At 28.6% G+C, this 19,028-nt stretch overlaps 1 protein-coding gene across 2 annotated transcripts in view; it reads left to right on the top strand.

Moving 5' to 3' along the window:
- Nucleotides 1-19,028, top strand: part of LOC140670485 (acetylcholinesterase 2) — a 177,958-nt gene that overhangs the window by 114,418 nt on the left and 44,512 nt on the right. For both annotated transcript variants that reach the window (XM_072901097.1, XM_072901096.1), the window contains exon 3: nt 9,686-9,828. In XM_072901097.1, coding sequence (XP_072757198.1) covers nt 9,686-9,828 — 143 coding nt within the window. The remainder of the gene's footprint in view (nt 1-9,685; nt 9,829-19,028) is intronic.

The raw sequence follows: 19,028 nt of genomic DNA, 5'->3' as shown, positions 1-19,028 counted from the left end.
ATTGTTAATTGCAAAAATACCATATATAAACAAACACTCAAAATTAGTACTTTTTTACGAAAAAATGCATCTTCGATTAATCTATTATAACAATAAATACGGCAATTTTTTTATAATCTTAGTACACCCTAAAGTATTTTTCAGATATTTTTTAGAATTTCCCACCGTGTTGTTTTTGTTAAATCCTCCTTTTTTGATAAAAAATATATAAAAAACAATATTTTCTGTTCTAAATTAAAAGTAGCAGTTGTATTCTTTTTTAAATTTTTTCTCTGAAGGTTTTTTTAGATCGCAGAATCTAAACCTAAAGGAAAAAAAATTTAATTCCCAAAATTTAATATAGAGATCCAATATTGGAAGTAAAATTTTGAAAATCTCCATATTGGATCCGCCATCTTGAATTTTGAAAATCTGATAACGGATTCATAATCAGCGACCCCAAAAACCCTTATATACCAAATTTTATAAAATATTGACAATTAGAAAAATTCGTGACTCAAAGGGTTAATAATCAATCATATTTTAATGGAATTACAAATTATAAATGGACTGGGAAAAAAAAATTGTTATTTTTTTTTATTTCAATCAGACATTCTAAATTCTATATCTTTAATATCTTACGATAGTTGATATACGAGACAGGAAACTTTTGGATGGTACGCAAACGTGACGTTACCTAATCTTAATTCGTTACCATTTTGGGCAGCTAAGGGCACGCCGCAAAAGCCCGAATTCGCTATTTACTATAACGTTTCTCCTCTCGAAAGTCAATCCGCGCGGAGTTCGTAATGCTATGTCGGTGTTTGCGGTTAGGTTTCCTATGCCGTTTCGTTTCTAAACCGCGAATCTGTTTTCTCTTCTCGCGACGAAATATAACTCCTTTCCCTAAATCTTTCCGCAATTCTACGCCAAAGTTGATCAAGTACTTTTCTCGCCGATCTCGAAGGCTGCTTCAACTAATTTGTATCTAATTAGTTCCTAATTTGCATTTAGCTGCTAGCATCGTTGTTTTGGATCATAATGAAAAATTGATTGATAGTAAAATGATTCTAGATAAACTTTTTGGAAAAGTTATACCTCTTCAATGTTACTTTGATTTTCATATATTATAGTTGTTACTTTTAATGTTATAATTTTTTTAAGATTGCACCAATTCACATAAAAAATGTATCCGAAACGAATTACATGTAGAAGGAAGTAAATATAATAATAGAAGAAAATACTTTTAATTTACACAGCAAACAATTTATTTTATTAAAAGTAAATTATTTTACTTTTTTATTGTAAAGTACATGTGGAAGGAACTTCACCCCTCCTCTACTCCGAAAAATTCTAACCTAACCCAAACCTAATTTTTATGTAAAAAAAAACAGAAATTAGTTCAGGTTAAGTTAGGCTAGATTAGGATTTTCTGAGGGAAAACAGCAAAACACCTTCTCCGTTTATATATTTATGTTCTGTGCAGTAAAGTAGAACAATAAAATACAATCTTTCCTTTTATACTCAAAAGCTGTTTAAGAACAGGCAGAGAAATAGATGAAATCTGTTGACGATAGTATAATACAGTGATATTGAAGAGGTAGCGTATAACATAACGAAAAAACATCAAAGAGAAATGACACACAGTACGAAAAACTGAATATAAAAATGTAATTCTTTAATGTGTCATATCTCAGAAACTAGAAGAGCTTGTGATTTGAAATGCACATGATTCAGGATTCCATCCACTATAATGTATGTGAAAGTCAAGATGATCGGTGAGATGTAATCTTTTCGAAAGATTTATTCTACATATTTTCTCTAAGCAGTGCAGAAAGAAAGATAGAGAGAAAAAGAGAGTATTTGTGATCCTTGAACAAAAAAGATTTGAATTTTAAATGCATAATTGAAAATCAATACGTTTATTATGTATAAGATTTTTGTACTAATTTATTTAATTTTCAGATTATTTTAAGGATGTTTAGCACCTACAATCGGAGCAAAAAGTAGTCAAAATTGACAAATATATACTTTTCTCATATATCTTAATATATGATTATTATAAAGATTGCATAAAATCTTATTATTTATTCATAGCTAGAGTGTAGAAATGTATTTTCAAACTTCTGTTGCTTTTTTTCGGAGAATTTTCGTGTTTCTTAAATTATAATGAAAAACTTTTATTATTGACGGTACCTCGATTTCAACATTACAGCACAAAATTTGAATTATAAAAATAAAAGGATTTACTCGTACAGAGTAATTTAAAATGTCAGAATAAAAATTATAATAGTGAATAATGACAAAATATAAAAGATTTTTAACTATTTCTTTGATAAATTTAATAATTTGTCGTTTCTCCGAGAAGAAAGAAATGTGGCAACATGGTAATTTTTCATAAGTTAATCAAATTGCAAATTGACATATAAGGCCTAGTCGCTTCTCGCTTACACGTTTGTATATAGAGGCTTCTTCAGATGAAAAGATAGGTTATTTAAAATGTCAAAAGAAGGTTCAGCTGAGAATGTTATGTTGCCACGTTTTCACAATAAATAATATGTCATCTCGGATAATAGGACGAAATTGAGAAAATTATATTCAATATATCTTGAAGTCTTTTGAACTAGTCAGTACTTGACCAAAATTATGTGATCAAATATTTCCTCTATATTTAAACTATACTTTTACAAATTTTGAATAAATTCCTATTATTATTTCTATTTTAGCTCTTAAATCAACACGGTCACAGGTTTTTTGTAAGAAAATCTGTAATAGTATCAATTTAAGGGCTAAAAAGGACAGAAATAATTATATTTATACTTATTTATATAAATAATTATATTTATAATTATATTAATACTTTTACTTATAATTAGATCCACAAAATAATTATATTTATAATAATATTGACGGGTAAATTCATTGCAAATTAAAATCCTTTTGATTGCTTCAGTGAATCAACTCTAGGTTTTTTTATATATTTTATATATAAGTCTCTGAACATGTATCAGAACAATCTGTGCAAATTTTATTAAATTCTTATATTTTTAAAAATCGGTACTAAACATCCTTAAACTATATCTCTCGTAAAGATACATTTTTATTTTATTTAACTTTACTCTAAATCTAATCTAGGATAGATATTCCATTTATGTACCTGCGTCGAAATCGCGAGTGGGGAGCGGAATCGCAACTTTTTGCTTCACTACAAGTGCGTCGAATGAATTATTTATCGACACTATTTCGTTTCTTATTGAGACGACTGTAATGCAAGATTGTGTTGATCGGAGTTGTGTCGATTTGTTAGCCCGGTCTTACCATCTTTTTCGTCTAGAGGTTGTCCATTAACCCGGAGATCGAAACAAAAACGAAACCACTTCGGGCAAGTCAACCCGGTTTGCAGCTTTGTTGTCAGACGCAATATTACTACAATACACTAGTTTCCGGTAAACTAACACACGGAACATCCACGGCAACATCATATACAACCGCGTACAGTGTTTTGTTGTAATGAAAAAAAAGAAAAAAAAACAGGAAAAAGAACAGCCCTCCCTGTGAGATCGCGTCATTCTGCGACACGCGTCGCCTGCGTCGGACATAAAAACCGAATTCCGCTGCTTTTTCGAAGAAATAAATTTCACGCACGTCTTGCGCACGTGTCTCACATGGAAGATCATGCAATAAAACCCTCTCTCCGCTATTTGTCATAAATACCAATATCTTCGGCTTCCCGATATCGAGACGCGACGGGATTTACTTTCTTTTATTTATTTTTCTACGCAATCAGCAATTTCCTATGGTTTTCAACAAGTTACAGTTAGACTATATATGTATGTACGTATAAATCAAGTTGATGTGAAATTCGTTGCAAGAGCAATGAGATTAATTTTCAGAATGCATCGAATATCAAAAGCACAAGCTCTAATCTAGAAACTTTGCCAACTGTATATATAACTAAGTACGATTTAGTTAAGAGTCAAATAATTGTATATAAACAACATATATATTCATTAACAGTATATCACGAAGAATATAGCAATTTCATTGACGTAGAATATAATTTAAACTCAAATACTCGTAAATATTATGTTATATCGCACTAACTTCTTTATAGTGACTGTGCTACAAAAATTTTATAGTGTACGTAAAAATTGATGGAAATAAAAATTTTAATTCTACAAGTAAATCTTTACTATAACTTACATTATTTAATTATTAATTTTATATTATAAAAGACTAAAAGTTTACGTAATCAAATTCATAAATTTTGAAATATATTAGATTTGTTAACTTTTAACGAAGCTATTTCTTCTTAAATTTACCTAATTAATTTTATTTTATTGCATATTGTTTACTAAATATGTAATTGCTTCTCTACAAGAAGCAATTATATTTGAAATAATATTCTCAAAATATTAATATAAACCTTTACATTATAATGCTGAGAATCAGAGAAGCTGAATTTAAATTTCAAGCTGAATTTAAATTTCTTTACACTAGAAAGAATTCTCTAAACATATTTTCATACCTTTCCTGTCAGAAACATATGTATATGATAATCTATTTTAGTAATAAAAACAAAACTTCCAGAAAAGTAAAAGAAAAAATTATTTTTTGAGTCTTTTTAAATCGAACATAATATATTTCTCGCGCATCTTTGAAAAAAAAAAAACAATTTACATTTCTAATGAGCAATTATGTTAATTTATAAATCTCTTCTGAAAAGATTTAACTTTTGGATAAAACTTATTATTTTAATTAGTAAATATTCGAAATGATAAGCACAACATATTTAGAAATATATATTTATCAGGATTTCCTTTACATTTAAATAACAAAAAATATTTTTATTAGTTTTTGTAAAAAAAGAAAATAAAATTATGTATTAATATTAATAATAAAAATAAAAAATGTAAAGTATTAATAATAAAAATATGAATATAATTAACTAAAATATAAAACAAAATTATGAAATTATTAATAATACATATTACTAAATATTATTATTATTATTGCCTAACAATTACCAACGGTTTTAAATTACGCAGATCATAGTATACATATAGAACCATGCATATGATTCGCGATTGAATGATGAGAATCGAGATTGATTTTTCTTTTTGCGCAGTTATTATCGCCTCAGAGATAAATTTTTCTTTTGTCTTTATCATCGTAATAAAATGGCTTATCATCGTAATAAAATGGCCAATTTTTTGTTTTTAATATTGACACAATAAAGCAATATTTTTAATTTTCTTGCAATTTTTCTGATCAAGTATACTAGTAACAACGAGATGCTTAATTCGTAAATATATGCAGATAATAACTAAAAATTAAGAAAGCTATTTCGATCCAGATTAAATTTCATTTTGTTTGCTTGTTTATCAAATTTGCAATGTTTACTTTTGCCAAATATAAGATTTTTAATTAAAATTTGCATTAAAGAAAGTTGTTTGTTCTATATTGTACATTATAAATTAGCATGTTATAGATATAAAAACTTGTTCGTAAATTTTACATATTGAACATTGAATATGACTTACAATTACATAGTTTAAAAAATATATTAAAAAGTATTATTAAATTTTTTGTGATCTATAAATTGAAATTCTGATATTTACGAATTTTGATATAATCTGGGAAGAATGGCGTTACTATATAGTATTTTTTTATTATGAAAAGAGATATATTGTATAAAATACATAAATATCACTAAAGTACACAATAATATTTTGCACTTTATCGGATACGCAATATTCTTAATATCCAACGCTTTTGGCTCAATTTTCCGATATCGTCATTTGTGTGGAAAGGAGCAAATTTAAAGAAAACAAAATATTCCTCAAATATTGATGTAGTAAAGCAACATTTTTTAAACAAAAATTTTTTTTGACAGACTCGTGCATTTTGATGACTTTATCTTTTTTTAAAAAGTGTTATACATTTATTTTATACAATTCAGATGGCAATACACGAGCACACAGTTGCATGATAAAGTTTCATGGCTTCATGTAATTTTCAAATTAAGTTTAAATATACGCACGAGAATCCCATATGTCGCCAAATTCCCAATAATGATGTCATATGGAAGAAATTATGGAAAAAACACACTAGGCTTGTTTATTTAACAATGTTATTTCTGTATACATATGTGTATCGTTATTCAAATGCGAGACTGAGAAATTCTGAGAACTCTCTCGAAGCAATTGAAATGCGCGCATGCGTTTGTGTATCCGAGAAGTTACAATTTAATTCTAAAATGTTCCCCATGTGCATCCGACACGTTAATTAGTAATTTCCAATCCGTTTGTATATCTAAAGTCGCAGGAATGCAATGTGTTTACATCAGTCTCTTTTACCGTTCGATCGTGCTGTAATCGAGTTCGCAATTTCCTCGAATGAGTTAGTTCGATTAAGAAGCTCCCTTACCAGCAGGCACTACTAATCGTATCTATTTAGTGGCACGTTTTCTCTCTCTCTCTCTCTCTCTCTCTCTCTTTCTCTTTTAATAACTACTTTGTATATTATTTTGTTTATATATTTTACACATGTTTATATTTATTATTATTTATTATTATTATTATTACTATATATTACTATTGTTACTACTACTATTACTACCACTACTACTACTATTATTATTATTATTTATTCGGATTTCAAAGAGAAATAATTTATTTTATAATACCGATTATTATTAAAAAATAAAATAATAATTATATATTAAAAATTATGTATTAATGAACGATGTAAATGTTGATTTTTTAATTATTTTTTTGTTTTATTGGTGTTTTTGCTGTTGCATGAAAATTTCTCAGAAAACATTTTCATCAACTTTTATAATTTCTAAGACTTTCTTTTTTTTGTTTTTGAATTTGTACTAAATATAAAATTATTTTGAAGTAAATGAAAGCGCTCGGCGTTAAATTTTTCACATGAACGTAATTGAAATGAAAACGAAGAGTAAAAGAGATTCCTTCATTACTACTGGTCCTAAGAACATGCTATTTCTGTTCTGACGAAATTTAATCCCTTTATTGTCTGTTCATGTTTTTCTCTCTTTTACAGCTTGTATCTGGTATTATTGGGTAGAATGCATGATATATTTTCTTTTCAGCTTTTTTTCTGTTTGTATGCGCGTTTTATCCTTCGGCGTCATTCCGTATCGCGCATTTATTTTTCGAAAAGAGAGAAACCCCTCGCGCTTATATAAAGATATGCAGAAAATACTTTGATTTACGACTATGAATATAAAACATTTTTTATCGCCATGAATTATAAAAGACTGCTGCGGTTTTTCGGAATCGCAATAACATAAAATTATGGAAAAATATTTAACTTTTTGAATTTCGCAAATATATGTATATGAAAAAAAATTATTAACATTTTTAAAGAAAATTTATATGTAAAATAATTTAAATTATTGAATTAATTGTGGATTAATTGTGATAATCTCATGAAGCGATCATGTAAGCCAAATGACTCTTATTATCTTGAATTGTCTATCAAATACTCCTTGATGATATGATAAACAAAGAAATTTAAACATAGATTTTTAATCGCACAAAATAAAAGTTGAGACACATGCTTAGATTTTTTAGACCTTGCAAGAAGAAATGACCAGTTAAAAGATTTAAACGCTTCTGCTATAAAAGTAGTTGTAATTTTCATCTTCTAATCTTAAAGTTTACCACATGTGTGAAGTAAAACACCTCGTAGTAAACTTTCTCTTTTAATTAAAATCATTTATCTCTCGCTCGTAAAGAAACTTCTGATATGCGAAGATAATATTTTAAATGTTACAAATGATTGTGTCCTCGAAAATAGTACTAATATTAGTGCTAATGAGACTAGTTACTTCTAACAAGTCTTGGCGTAGAATGATTGCAAATAGAATTTTGTGATCACATATAAAAACTCATATTAATTGATAATAAAAAGGTACATAAAAAAAGAATTGTACTTATCGTAAATTTATTAAAAACTAAAATTAAAAACTAAATTATTAAAAACTAATACTCTTGTCATATCACACGTTCTGAAATTATTGTAAATATTGTTCACTGATGGCAATTTTCATGCAAATTTCATTTCAGTAATGTAATTAAAATTAACTTTGTAAAGTTTACTTTGTTAATGAAATGAAATTCTATTTTTTTTCTCCGTTTCATGCCCTTTGATGTGGAATAAGGGAAATAAAATTTTATGTACGATATATCATAATCTCGTTTATATTTTACAATTAAATTAATTACAATACACATTTATATTTTACAATTAAATTATGTGTAAAATATCAAATAAAATCAATTTATATATATTGTTTATACATATTTAACGTATCATATAAGATCAATTTATATGTATACACATTTATCCTATATTAAAATTGTAAATGTTATAAAATAAAATATAAAAATGTTTATAAAATAAAACAATGCACATTAAACATCAAATAGAGAAAAATATGAAAAAATTAATCTTGCATACTCTCTGTTTTTACATCAAATTTGTAACAATTTACAATGCGACTCACAAAATAAAAAATTATCAATCAACCATCTATCATGTATTATCAATTATTTGTCTTTTAACTGCATTATGTTCCTTCTAACGAGATACTGGACTGATAATTATAACTAGATAAATTACTCGACAATTAAAAGATTACAAACTTTTTTGTAAAGAGTCCGGATAAAAATAACACGCGTAAAATATTTACGATGTAAGTGCTGGCTGCCTGTTATGCATATTGCTCAACAAAAGAGAGAAAAATCCTTTGTATTGGAAAACTACATTTTCTTTCCAGGCGCGTGCTCTTTGAAGACCTAGTGCACAATTTCAAAGACAGTCGCACGCCCGAGGCGACACTTGCCCGGGGGGCAGGAAGTTTCCGCGTCGCGCGTATGTGTAAGCAGCGGAAATCCGGAGTTTCGCGCCGCTAAAAAAGCGAGCAAGAATGCGTGTATGATAACGCGCGGCGCGGTCAACTTTTCTTTTCTTTTTTTTCATTAAACAAAGTCGATGCACTCTCCGGAAACGCATATGCGCGTCCCTCTTTGCAAATTACGAGGCGGTACTTTTAGCAGTTGCGTTACGTCACGAAAGTCGCGATGTCGGAACAAATTGCTACCTGTATCACTTACGTGCGCGATTCCAAGAAAAACACATGTTTTTCCTTCATTTCTTTATGGATTTTAGATTTATTGCAAAACGACACACATGGTTTTTTACAAATGCTTTCTTACATATGTTTGAAATAAAACAAATTTTAAAGTAACTGGATGTATTTAATTTTAAATAATATGTATAATAAAAAATTTTATAAAATTTAATAATATATAAATAATAATAAATTGTATACATATAAATATTGTATTTATGTATTGTATAAATACGTTATTTATATATTATTCTAGATATTTATTCATATATCCATATATTTTATTCCAGATTTTCGTAGATAATATCTCGATACAATTTGAAAGTATTATAATTCTATTTATGTGTATCAATCAGAATAAATGATACAAACATATTTTTAAAATTTTATTATTTTATCAAAATACTATAAATACGTAAAGATTTTAACATAATATGAATGTGTATGTGTTTACGTGCGTGTTAATATTTTTTAATATATACTTCTTTCTTTATGATACAAGATTTGTCTTTTGTTCCACAGTCATATATATTTTTGTTTCAGGAACATACTTTATTCTCTACGATTTTATTGACTTCTTCGAGAAAGATCAACCCAGTTTTCTCGAACGAGACAAGTTTCTCAACATTATCAACACCATCTTCAAAAATATGTCGCAAATTGAGCGAGAAGCCATCATTTTCCAAGTAAGTTTTGCTATACATTTTTATGCATTGCATTGTATGACAGGTTTGATTATAAAAAACTATATGTACATAATTAAAATTTAAAAATAACACACACTACGCGAAAAAAAATTAAAGAGCCACTTTCTTTTATATAAAAAAAGGTCAATTTTCAAATATTGCAACTTTCTTAAAAATAATCGGACTAAGATCAATAAAAAGCGTTTCAAAGCTTGAAGTTTCTAGTTTTAGAATTTTTAAATGAATTTTAACTCTTTCTATTTGTTACAAAATTATATTGTAAAAAAGCGACGTCAGCCGATTAAATCAATTTTTCAGAAGTTCGTCCAATAATACTGAATTAAAAAAAAATTCTAGCAAGATTTCATTAATTGTTCGTTAAACAGTAAAATTTTAGCTTTAATTTCTTTTTTTAACGAATGTTATATAATTTTTCCGCCGAGATATTCATTATTAACGTAAAATCGAGCTGTTGACTTTGAACGCCTAAAACTAGTAAAAAAATGATTGTACAATAATCATTAATTTAAGTTTTTGAAATTCACAGAAAAAAAACTTAACACTTCGGCCTTTTGTATGAGTAAATAAAATGCTTTTTATTTGTAAAAGTAGAGTTCTTGAAAATTTTAACGTTTTTTTGTTAATTTTTATTGATATAATTAAAAAAGATAAAAGTGCATTTTTACTTGATTTTTAAGTATAACAATTACGCTTTAAAAATGAATAATAATTCTAAAAACGATAGAAGCATTTTAAAATGCTAACTTTCTCTTTAAATTGCTTTTTTAATGATTATTATACGATCATTTTTTCACTAATTCTAAGCGTTCAAAGTCAATATGAGTCAAGTAAGAGGGTGGTCGGCCTTACTCATAGCTGGGAAAAGGTATCGCCATAAATTTTTCGTTAAATAGAGGGAACTTTTGTCCTTGATGTTAGGAAAGACTACAGACTTCTATATAATACTAGACTGCTAACTCCTTATGTATAAGGCAGCTCTAATTTTACAATCAAGTATGTGTGGCATCCCTTTCTGCGCATGCGCTGTGAAGGCGCGTGTTGCACGCATGTACATACAGTCGGACCTCTTATCCTACGACCCTCTTATGCTACGAAACCTCTTATCCTACGACAAAAAATCTCTCATGCTACGACCGCGAAAGGAGAATTATACCCCCACTCTCAAATTTTTGTCGTAGGATCAAGAGGTTTAAGGGGAAGATTCCGGACCGAAAATGTCGTAGGATAAGAGGTCCAACTGTACATACATACTAAGTATGATAGACTAGATTAATATAAATAAACATAAGCTTACATAAAAGATATAAAATAACTGCGCATTTGTATCCCATAATTTAATATTTATATTTTTTACTTTTTTTACTAATACATGTGTTCTGACAAGAATTAAAGACCGAAAGAAGGTTAGAAGTACATGTACTGATCATAATGGCGTCGGCACATGTCAGCGCATGCGCAGAAAGGATCACCTTAAGGCGCGTTCGGGGAGACGCTATTAGCGCTAACAGCGTCTGTCTTTGTTCAACTTTTAATGAGTAACAAAAACAGAACGATACTGTTAGCGCTAATAGTATCTCCCCGAACGCGTCCTTAGTACATAAAATTCAAGAACATTTTATATAAGTAAAATCTAGGGAGTTAGCAGTCTTATTTTAGTTAGTATTATATAGAAGTCTGTGGGAAAGACTCAATTGTCGTTGATTGTTTGTAAGAGAAACACGTTAAGTGCCATGAGTACCAAATACGTGTCGCGCTACGAGGCTGTTTTCCTTTGCTTACACCCGAAAGGTCCGAAAATGTCGCAATCGGCGGCTGCTAAATATATGAGAAAGTCGAAAGCATTTGTACAGAAGTGGGTGCAGCGATATAAGCTGACAAAAAATATCGATGATTCACTGGAACGTGGGCTTGATAGGCAAATTGATTAACAAAAAAGATAAAACAAAAATAGCGAATCTGTTTTCGCGAAATCCTAGCTTAACACTGCGTCAAGGACAAGCAAAATTGAAGCAGAAAGGTTTAGATGTATCGTACGAAACTATCCGAACTTGTCTCCATGCTCATGATCTAAAATGGCGCAATGAATGGACACTGATGAATGGACTTCAGTTAACTGAAAAACATGTGAGGAAGCGACTCGCTTGGGCGCACGAGAACATTGATCGAGATTTTAGCAACGTAATTTTTACCGACAAATGTTCTATATGGGCAAGTTGTATCCTCATGCAAGCCTGGTCAACCTCCACCAGGCTTATTCAGCGGACCGTTAAACATGGAGTAAAGGTGCATCTTTGGGGCTGCTTCTCAAAGCAGGGGTTCGGCACTTTGCATCTGTTTACCTACAACCTGAATGCCGATAGAATGCTGACAATCTACAAAAAGGCTTTGTTACTGTCTGCCAAACGTTGGTTCATCGACAAAAATGAGGACTGGATTTTGCAGGAGGACAACGATCCTAAACACCGCAGCAAGCTCTGTATCGAGTGGAAGAAGCAATCTGACATTGTTACACTAGATTGGCCGTCACAGTCGCCCGATGCAAACTCAATCGAAAATGTGTGGACATACATTAAGAGCAAGCTTCGTGGAAAACGCACGTACACTTTGAAGCAGTTATCTCGCGAGATTCGTCGGATTTAGAGGTCCTTGCCGCTAGAACATGCCGTCAATTTGGTCGAAAGCATGCCTCGGAGATGCCAAGCAATTATCGACGCCAGTGGTGACTGGACGTCTTATTAACATAATTGCATCTTTATTCTGATCGAGTACAATGCATATATGTATTTAAAAATTATGTTTAATAAATTTTTTTATAAATGAACCCGACCACGCTCTTACTTGACAGGCTGTAGCTCAATTTTTCTTTAATAATAAATATCTCAGTGAACAAAAATCGTAGATCATTCGCTAAAAAAAGAAATTAAAGCTAAAGCTCTGGCATTTAACATACAATTAATTAAATTGTGCTAGAATTTTTTTTAAATTCAGTATTATTGGACAAATTTTTGAAAAATTTGTTCAATCGACGGACGTCGCTTTTTTACAATATAATTTTGTCACAAATAGAAAGAAATGAAATTCATTTAAAGATTCTGAAACTAGTAACTTGAAGCTTTAAAACGCTTTTTTATTAATATTATTTCGATTATTTTTAAGGAAGTTGCAACTACTTGAAAATTAGCCTTTTCTTATGTGAAAGTATATAATAATGAAAATATATAATATAATATATATATATATATATATATATATATATATATATATATATAAATATATACAGGGTGTCATTTTAATTCCTCCAGTCGAATATCTCGAAAACCTAGCATGGGAGAAAAAAATGTTTCAGGTAAAAGTTGTGTGGTTTCAAGGGGGCCATAAGATGGTACCATTGGTCTGACCTTGAAGAGTCATTTGAAGGTTATGTGAAGGTCACCTCAATTTTTTTAAATGGCACCCCCTATTTTTTATTGGACATTCTTGTAGCTGACTTCGAGAGCTTTCCAAAACACTATCATAAAATGTTTTTTCATTAAAAACTTTTCGAGTTATAAGGCTTCAAAGTTGCAATATTTTGACATAAAATACAAGATATCTCGTAAAATATTCATTTCTTAATTATTTTACCCAAATATTTTATGTACAGAATAATGAGACAAATCAATTGGTGTAAAGAAAACACATAGTTATCTTTAAGAAAAAATCTGAATTTACAACTAGCAGTTACACATTTTTACTTTAACATAATTATTTGTTTTAATTACACTACTTGATTCGTCTCATTATTCTGTGCATAAAAGTATTAGGGTAAGATAATCGAAAAATGAATATTTTACGAGATATCTTGTATTTTATATCAAAATACTGCAACTTTGAAGTTTTATAACTCGAAAAGTATTTAATGAAAAAATATTTTATTATAGTGTTTTGGAAAGCTCTCGAGATAAGCTACAAAAATATGCAATAATATATAGGGTGTCCCATTTAAAAAATTAAACATGACGTTATGTGACCTTAAAATGACTCTTCAAGGTCAGACCAATGGTATCATCTTATAGCCCTCTCGAAATCAAACAACTTTTGTTCGAAACATTTTCTCAGAAAATGCTTTCGTGCTGAAATATTACAGTGGCTAAATTAAAATGGGTCACCCTGTGTATATATTTACATAAAATTATTACAAAGTATATCGATAATTTATTTCGATAAATGTTTACTTTAATTTACATAGCTCGAATTATTTTCATTTGTACATGTGTTATAAAGAATATATTTCTTACACAATAAGTAAAATACGACAATAAGTAAAATATCGTTTGAATTTTGTGGCGCTTTCGTTCCTGAGATATGCGATTTTGAAGTATCATAATTTTGGTACTTACTTGTATCCTCTTTTCGTTATATTCTACGTGTGTTTACATTTTTGTGTTTACATTTGCTCGCCACGATTTCACTACTACATCTTTTCATTATTTTGCGTGTGTTTACATTTTTGATAAAACATAAAAGGTTATATTTCACCGATTTTATATCGCTTATTGTTACTATATGTTGTAAGAGAAAGTATTCTAACAATAAATAATTTCCGCGAGAATCAAATAGGGGACGACATTGGTTTAGAAGCTGTGACAAATTGAAGTTTCATAATTTTAATGCTTTTCCTTAGGTGTTATAAACTGATATTACCAATAATAAAGTTTTTGCAATATTTTAGTAAACGGATGGGCGTATTTTATAATAATATTAAAAATAGAAATTAGGTTATTTCTATCGGAGTGAGGGTGGAGCCCTTCTTCCTTCCCCCTCTCCATACGTTTACTTTATAATAAAAATTTTGAAACCATGTGTCAAAATTAAGGTCAAATTGAAATTAAATCTTTTTTCTAAAAATATTATTTTTATAATATTTCAAAATTGCGAAATTTCAAGAACCAAAAGAGCGAAACACAAAATTCAAACGATATTACTCAGGAATGCACCCTCTACAACATATATAAAAATGATAATAATACAAGTTGTGTAAGTTAAAATAAACATTTAAAAAATAGCAAATAAACCATGAAATTGATAAAATAAGAAATTAATAAGTAAAGTAATAAAAAAAATCATATTAAAATCATACTAAAAGAACTATATAGTATTTTGAAGACAAATGTGCAAAATATTATGCAATTAAAATATTGAGGTTAAGTTTTTTTTAAATTAAATAACAATTTACTTATTTTTCTAAATAATAATACATTATTCTAATAGTATAAGTAATATAAAATTACAGTCTATATCCTCTTAAATATTTATATAAATTGTAAAAATGTAATAACATTGTAATTCGTAGTACAGGTGCGAATTCTTTAACAATTTACAACACAATATTTATTCCTGTGTAAATAACAGTCACGTGTCACGCATAGTATATTGGAATAATTTCAATTTTACGATCGTTGGCTCACTTATTTATGCATTAAAATTTTACGGTTTTCTCTCTATCTCTTTCGCATACACACACACACACACGCGCGCGCGCGCGCGGCTTAAAAATCTACGCCAGCACAGAGTTTGTTGTACTAAAAAGGATTGGTCATGATTATATTATTAAACGTGCATTTCTCACTGCGTATTGCGTCGGATGCGGATGGACGTAGAGTGAAAAACCGTTAATTGGAACGCCTACCCGTCATTCTTTTATCTCCTTTTCCGTGGCTTTTTTCGTGCTTTTGTCTTTTTATTTTTTACGCGCGCGTTGATTTTTCGCTAACCAGAAACAGTAGTCCCGTGTAATTGCGATTATAACAAACCACAATTTTTTTTATTTAGAAAAAAATATTGCTCTTCTTCCTTCTTCTTCTCCAAATTTCTGTTCGATTTAAAAAGAAATATTTATCGATCCTAGCTATTGTTTTCAATGATAACAACAGAACGGTCGTAATTAAGCTGCTATACCTATATTTTTTTGTCACATGTTACAAGCGTGAATCATTTAAAAAATATCGATAAAAAAACCACATTTACAGAGAGATATTTTTTTAAACGATCTTTATTTAAAAAAATGAAATTTATTATTAAACGTGGCATTTAGACGTAAAATTTATTTTTGTATTAATTATCATTATTACATTTACTTGAGTCTGCTACTTTAATTTGATTTGTTATAATCATATCTCTTTCTCTTGCAATTCGAATTTATTAATTTAACATAATTGTCTTAATGGAATGGTCTTGCATGGACAATGCACAAAGTTTTATTACATTTCTCCTGGAGTCAACATAGCTGGAAGTGTAATCGCAGTGCTACAGCATCTCTGTCGGGAATATCTGTTTTGCGAAAATTCACCGTGGTGTGCAGTTTTGCTTCTTGAGTGATTTATGAAATACCCATATGCAGTTTCCAACGGCATCTCCTTATTTTTCCGTGGAATTTTGCCGCGATACGTTATAACCCTGTGTTGCCACGAGATACACACAATCGTGTTATACAAGGGAAGAAAACAAAAGGAAATAAACTAAAAAACAAGAGAAACTCATATAAGCATTTGCGCAAGAAATTATTGGTAATCAGCGATGTGTAATTTTTGCGAAGATTAAATTATTTATTTGAAGTTAGATTAATTAATTTATATCGCGTAAATTAAGGATGTTTAGCACCTACAATCGGAGCAAAAAGTAGTCGAATATATACTTTTCTCATATATCTTAATACATGATTATTATAAAGATTGCATAAAATCTTATTATTTATTTATAGCTAGAGTGTAGAAATGTATTTTCGAACTTCTGTTGCTTTTTTTCGGAGAATTTTCGTGTTTCTTAAATTATAATGAGAAACATTTATCATTGACGGTACCTCGATTTCAACATTACAGCATAAAATTTGAATTATAAAAATAAAAGAATTTACTCGTACAGAACAATTTAAAATGTCAGAATAAAAATTATAATAGTAAATAATGATAAAATATAGAAGATTTTTAACTATTTCCTTGATAAATTTAATAATTTGTCATTTCTCCGAGAAGAAAGAAATGTGGCAACATGGTAATTTTTCATAAGTTGGTCAAATTGCAAATTGACATATGAGGCCTAGTCGCTTCTCGCTTACACGTTTGTATATAGAGGCTTCTTCAGATGAAAAGATAGGTTATTTAAAATGTCAACAGAAGACTCAGCTGAATGCAATGTTGCCACCGTTTTCACAATAAATAATATATCATCTCGGATAATAGAACGAAATTGAGAAAATTATATTCAATATCTTTTGAACTAGTCAGTACTTGACCAAAATTATGTGATCAAATATTTCCTCTATATTTAAACTATACTTTTGCAAATTTTGAATAAATTCCTATTATTATTTCTATCTATTTTAGCTCTTAAATCAACACGATCACAGGTTTTTTATAAGATAGAAAATCTGTAATCGTATCAATTTAAGGGCTAAAAAGGACAGAAATAATTATATTTATACTTATTTATATAATAATTATATTTATAATTATATTAATACTTTTACTTATAATTAGATCCACAAAATAATTATATTTATAATAATATCGACGGGTAAATTTATTGCAAATTAAAATCCTTTTGATTGCTTCAGTAAATCAACTCTAGGTTTTTTTATAAGTCTCTGAACATGTATCAGAACAATCTGTGCAAATATTAAATTTCTATATTTTTAAAAATCGGTACTAAACATCCTTAATTAATTTATATCGCGTAAATTAAACTTCCGCGAAATAAAAATCATTTTTACATACAAAAGACATTTGTTATCCGATATGTGCACGAGTTGTGTACACAGCGGATGGAAAATAATGTATTTACCATATAAAGTTCAATTCTTCGTTCTCGATGCATATAAAAAATACATTAGAGAGACGTCGCATTTTCTCTTAAATATAAATTTCTTACGTATTCAATGTCTTTTTAAAAAGAAACTTGATTTAAGATCGCTATTAATTTAATAGTTTTTAGCAATAAATATCTTTGTAATATAGCACTAAATCAAAATTTTATTGAACAGGTGGCTATTTAAAAATTATTAAATATATACTTTATTATTTATTCATTGTTATATATAACTGTGTATTTATACAAAAGCCAGCCAATTGAGAGTATTTAAAATTTTAATAATTCAAGTAAATTATTATTAGATTTATCGATAGTTTAAGTTACAATTAGGTGAAAAAGGTATCTTTATTATTATATTTTATATGTGTACTATAGATAAAGGATATTATGATATAAAATCTTAATGACGCAAAGTTATAATGAAAAATAAATACGCAAGAATGCGCTAGTGGCACTCGCAACTGACATAGTAGACTGTAACCAATCGCATAATTGGATGTTATACGAGACAAGTGAGAGTTTATATCACGTTTGAAATAAATATTGATTTATACACATTTACAACAGTACAATGAAATTTACTAACAAGAGACATACTCGATTACTTTTTCCAATTTTAATAAGTTTTGAGATGTTGTAATATAGATCAAAATAAGATTCTCTTTTTCTGTCTTCTTTCAATTCAATAACTTTATTGCTCCGATATTTTTTACGCATACAGTTTGACATATGTTCTGCAACAATTTTCATATAATGCATTGTATCTTAATTAATTAATAAAATTTTAATATTTTTTTAAATCTCTACATATGTATATATCTTTTGTTTAAATAAAAAATTTTTAAAAGCTTTATGTATATGTGTGCGCATATTATTAAAAAGAATGAGATCAATCAAACATAAAAAAAGTTTAATGTAAGAAAGCTTAGACTATAAAATAAAATTAATGTTTTGATTGTCATAATTGCTGCCATAATGAATGGAGCAGCGTCAAGTTTCTTTGCATTACATTCTTTCACAATATTCTTTATGTTAATCTTAGACTGCTAATAACGGTTTATCTCACATGATGACAGATTAAGCCAAGACAGCCATTTACAATTGGATAGAATATATCTATATACACACTGATGTACACTTACTTTCCTACATTACTAACATGTATACTTATGTTCAACTCAATTGTAAATGGCTACCCTGGCTTCATCTATCACCATGTGAGACATAACCGTGTTAGCAATCTAGTATAATAAAAATCTGTACATTCTTTTTTTACTTTCAATTAACTTTATTACTCTCATTAATAAGAGTATATTCCACTTTTAAAAATTATT

The sequence above is a fragment of the Anoplolepis gracilipes genome, chromosome 10, assembly GCF_047496725.1.
Source record: "Anoplolepis gracilipes chromosome 10, ASM4749672v1, whole genome shotgun sequence".
In the NCBI taxonomy this organism is placed as follows: domain Eukaryota; kingdom Metazoa; phylum Arthropoda; class Insecta; order Hymenoptera; family Formicidae; genus Anoplolepis; species Anoplolepis gracilipes.
The sequence above is the reverse complement of the archived record's forward strand: the minus strand, read 5'-3'. Positions and strand labels throughout refer to the sequence as shown.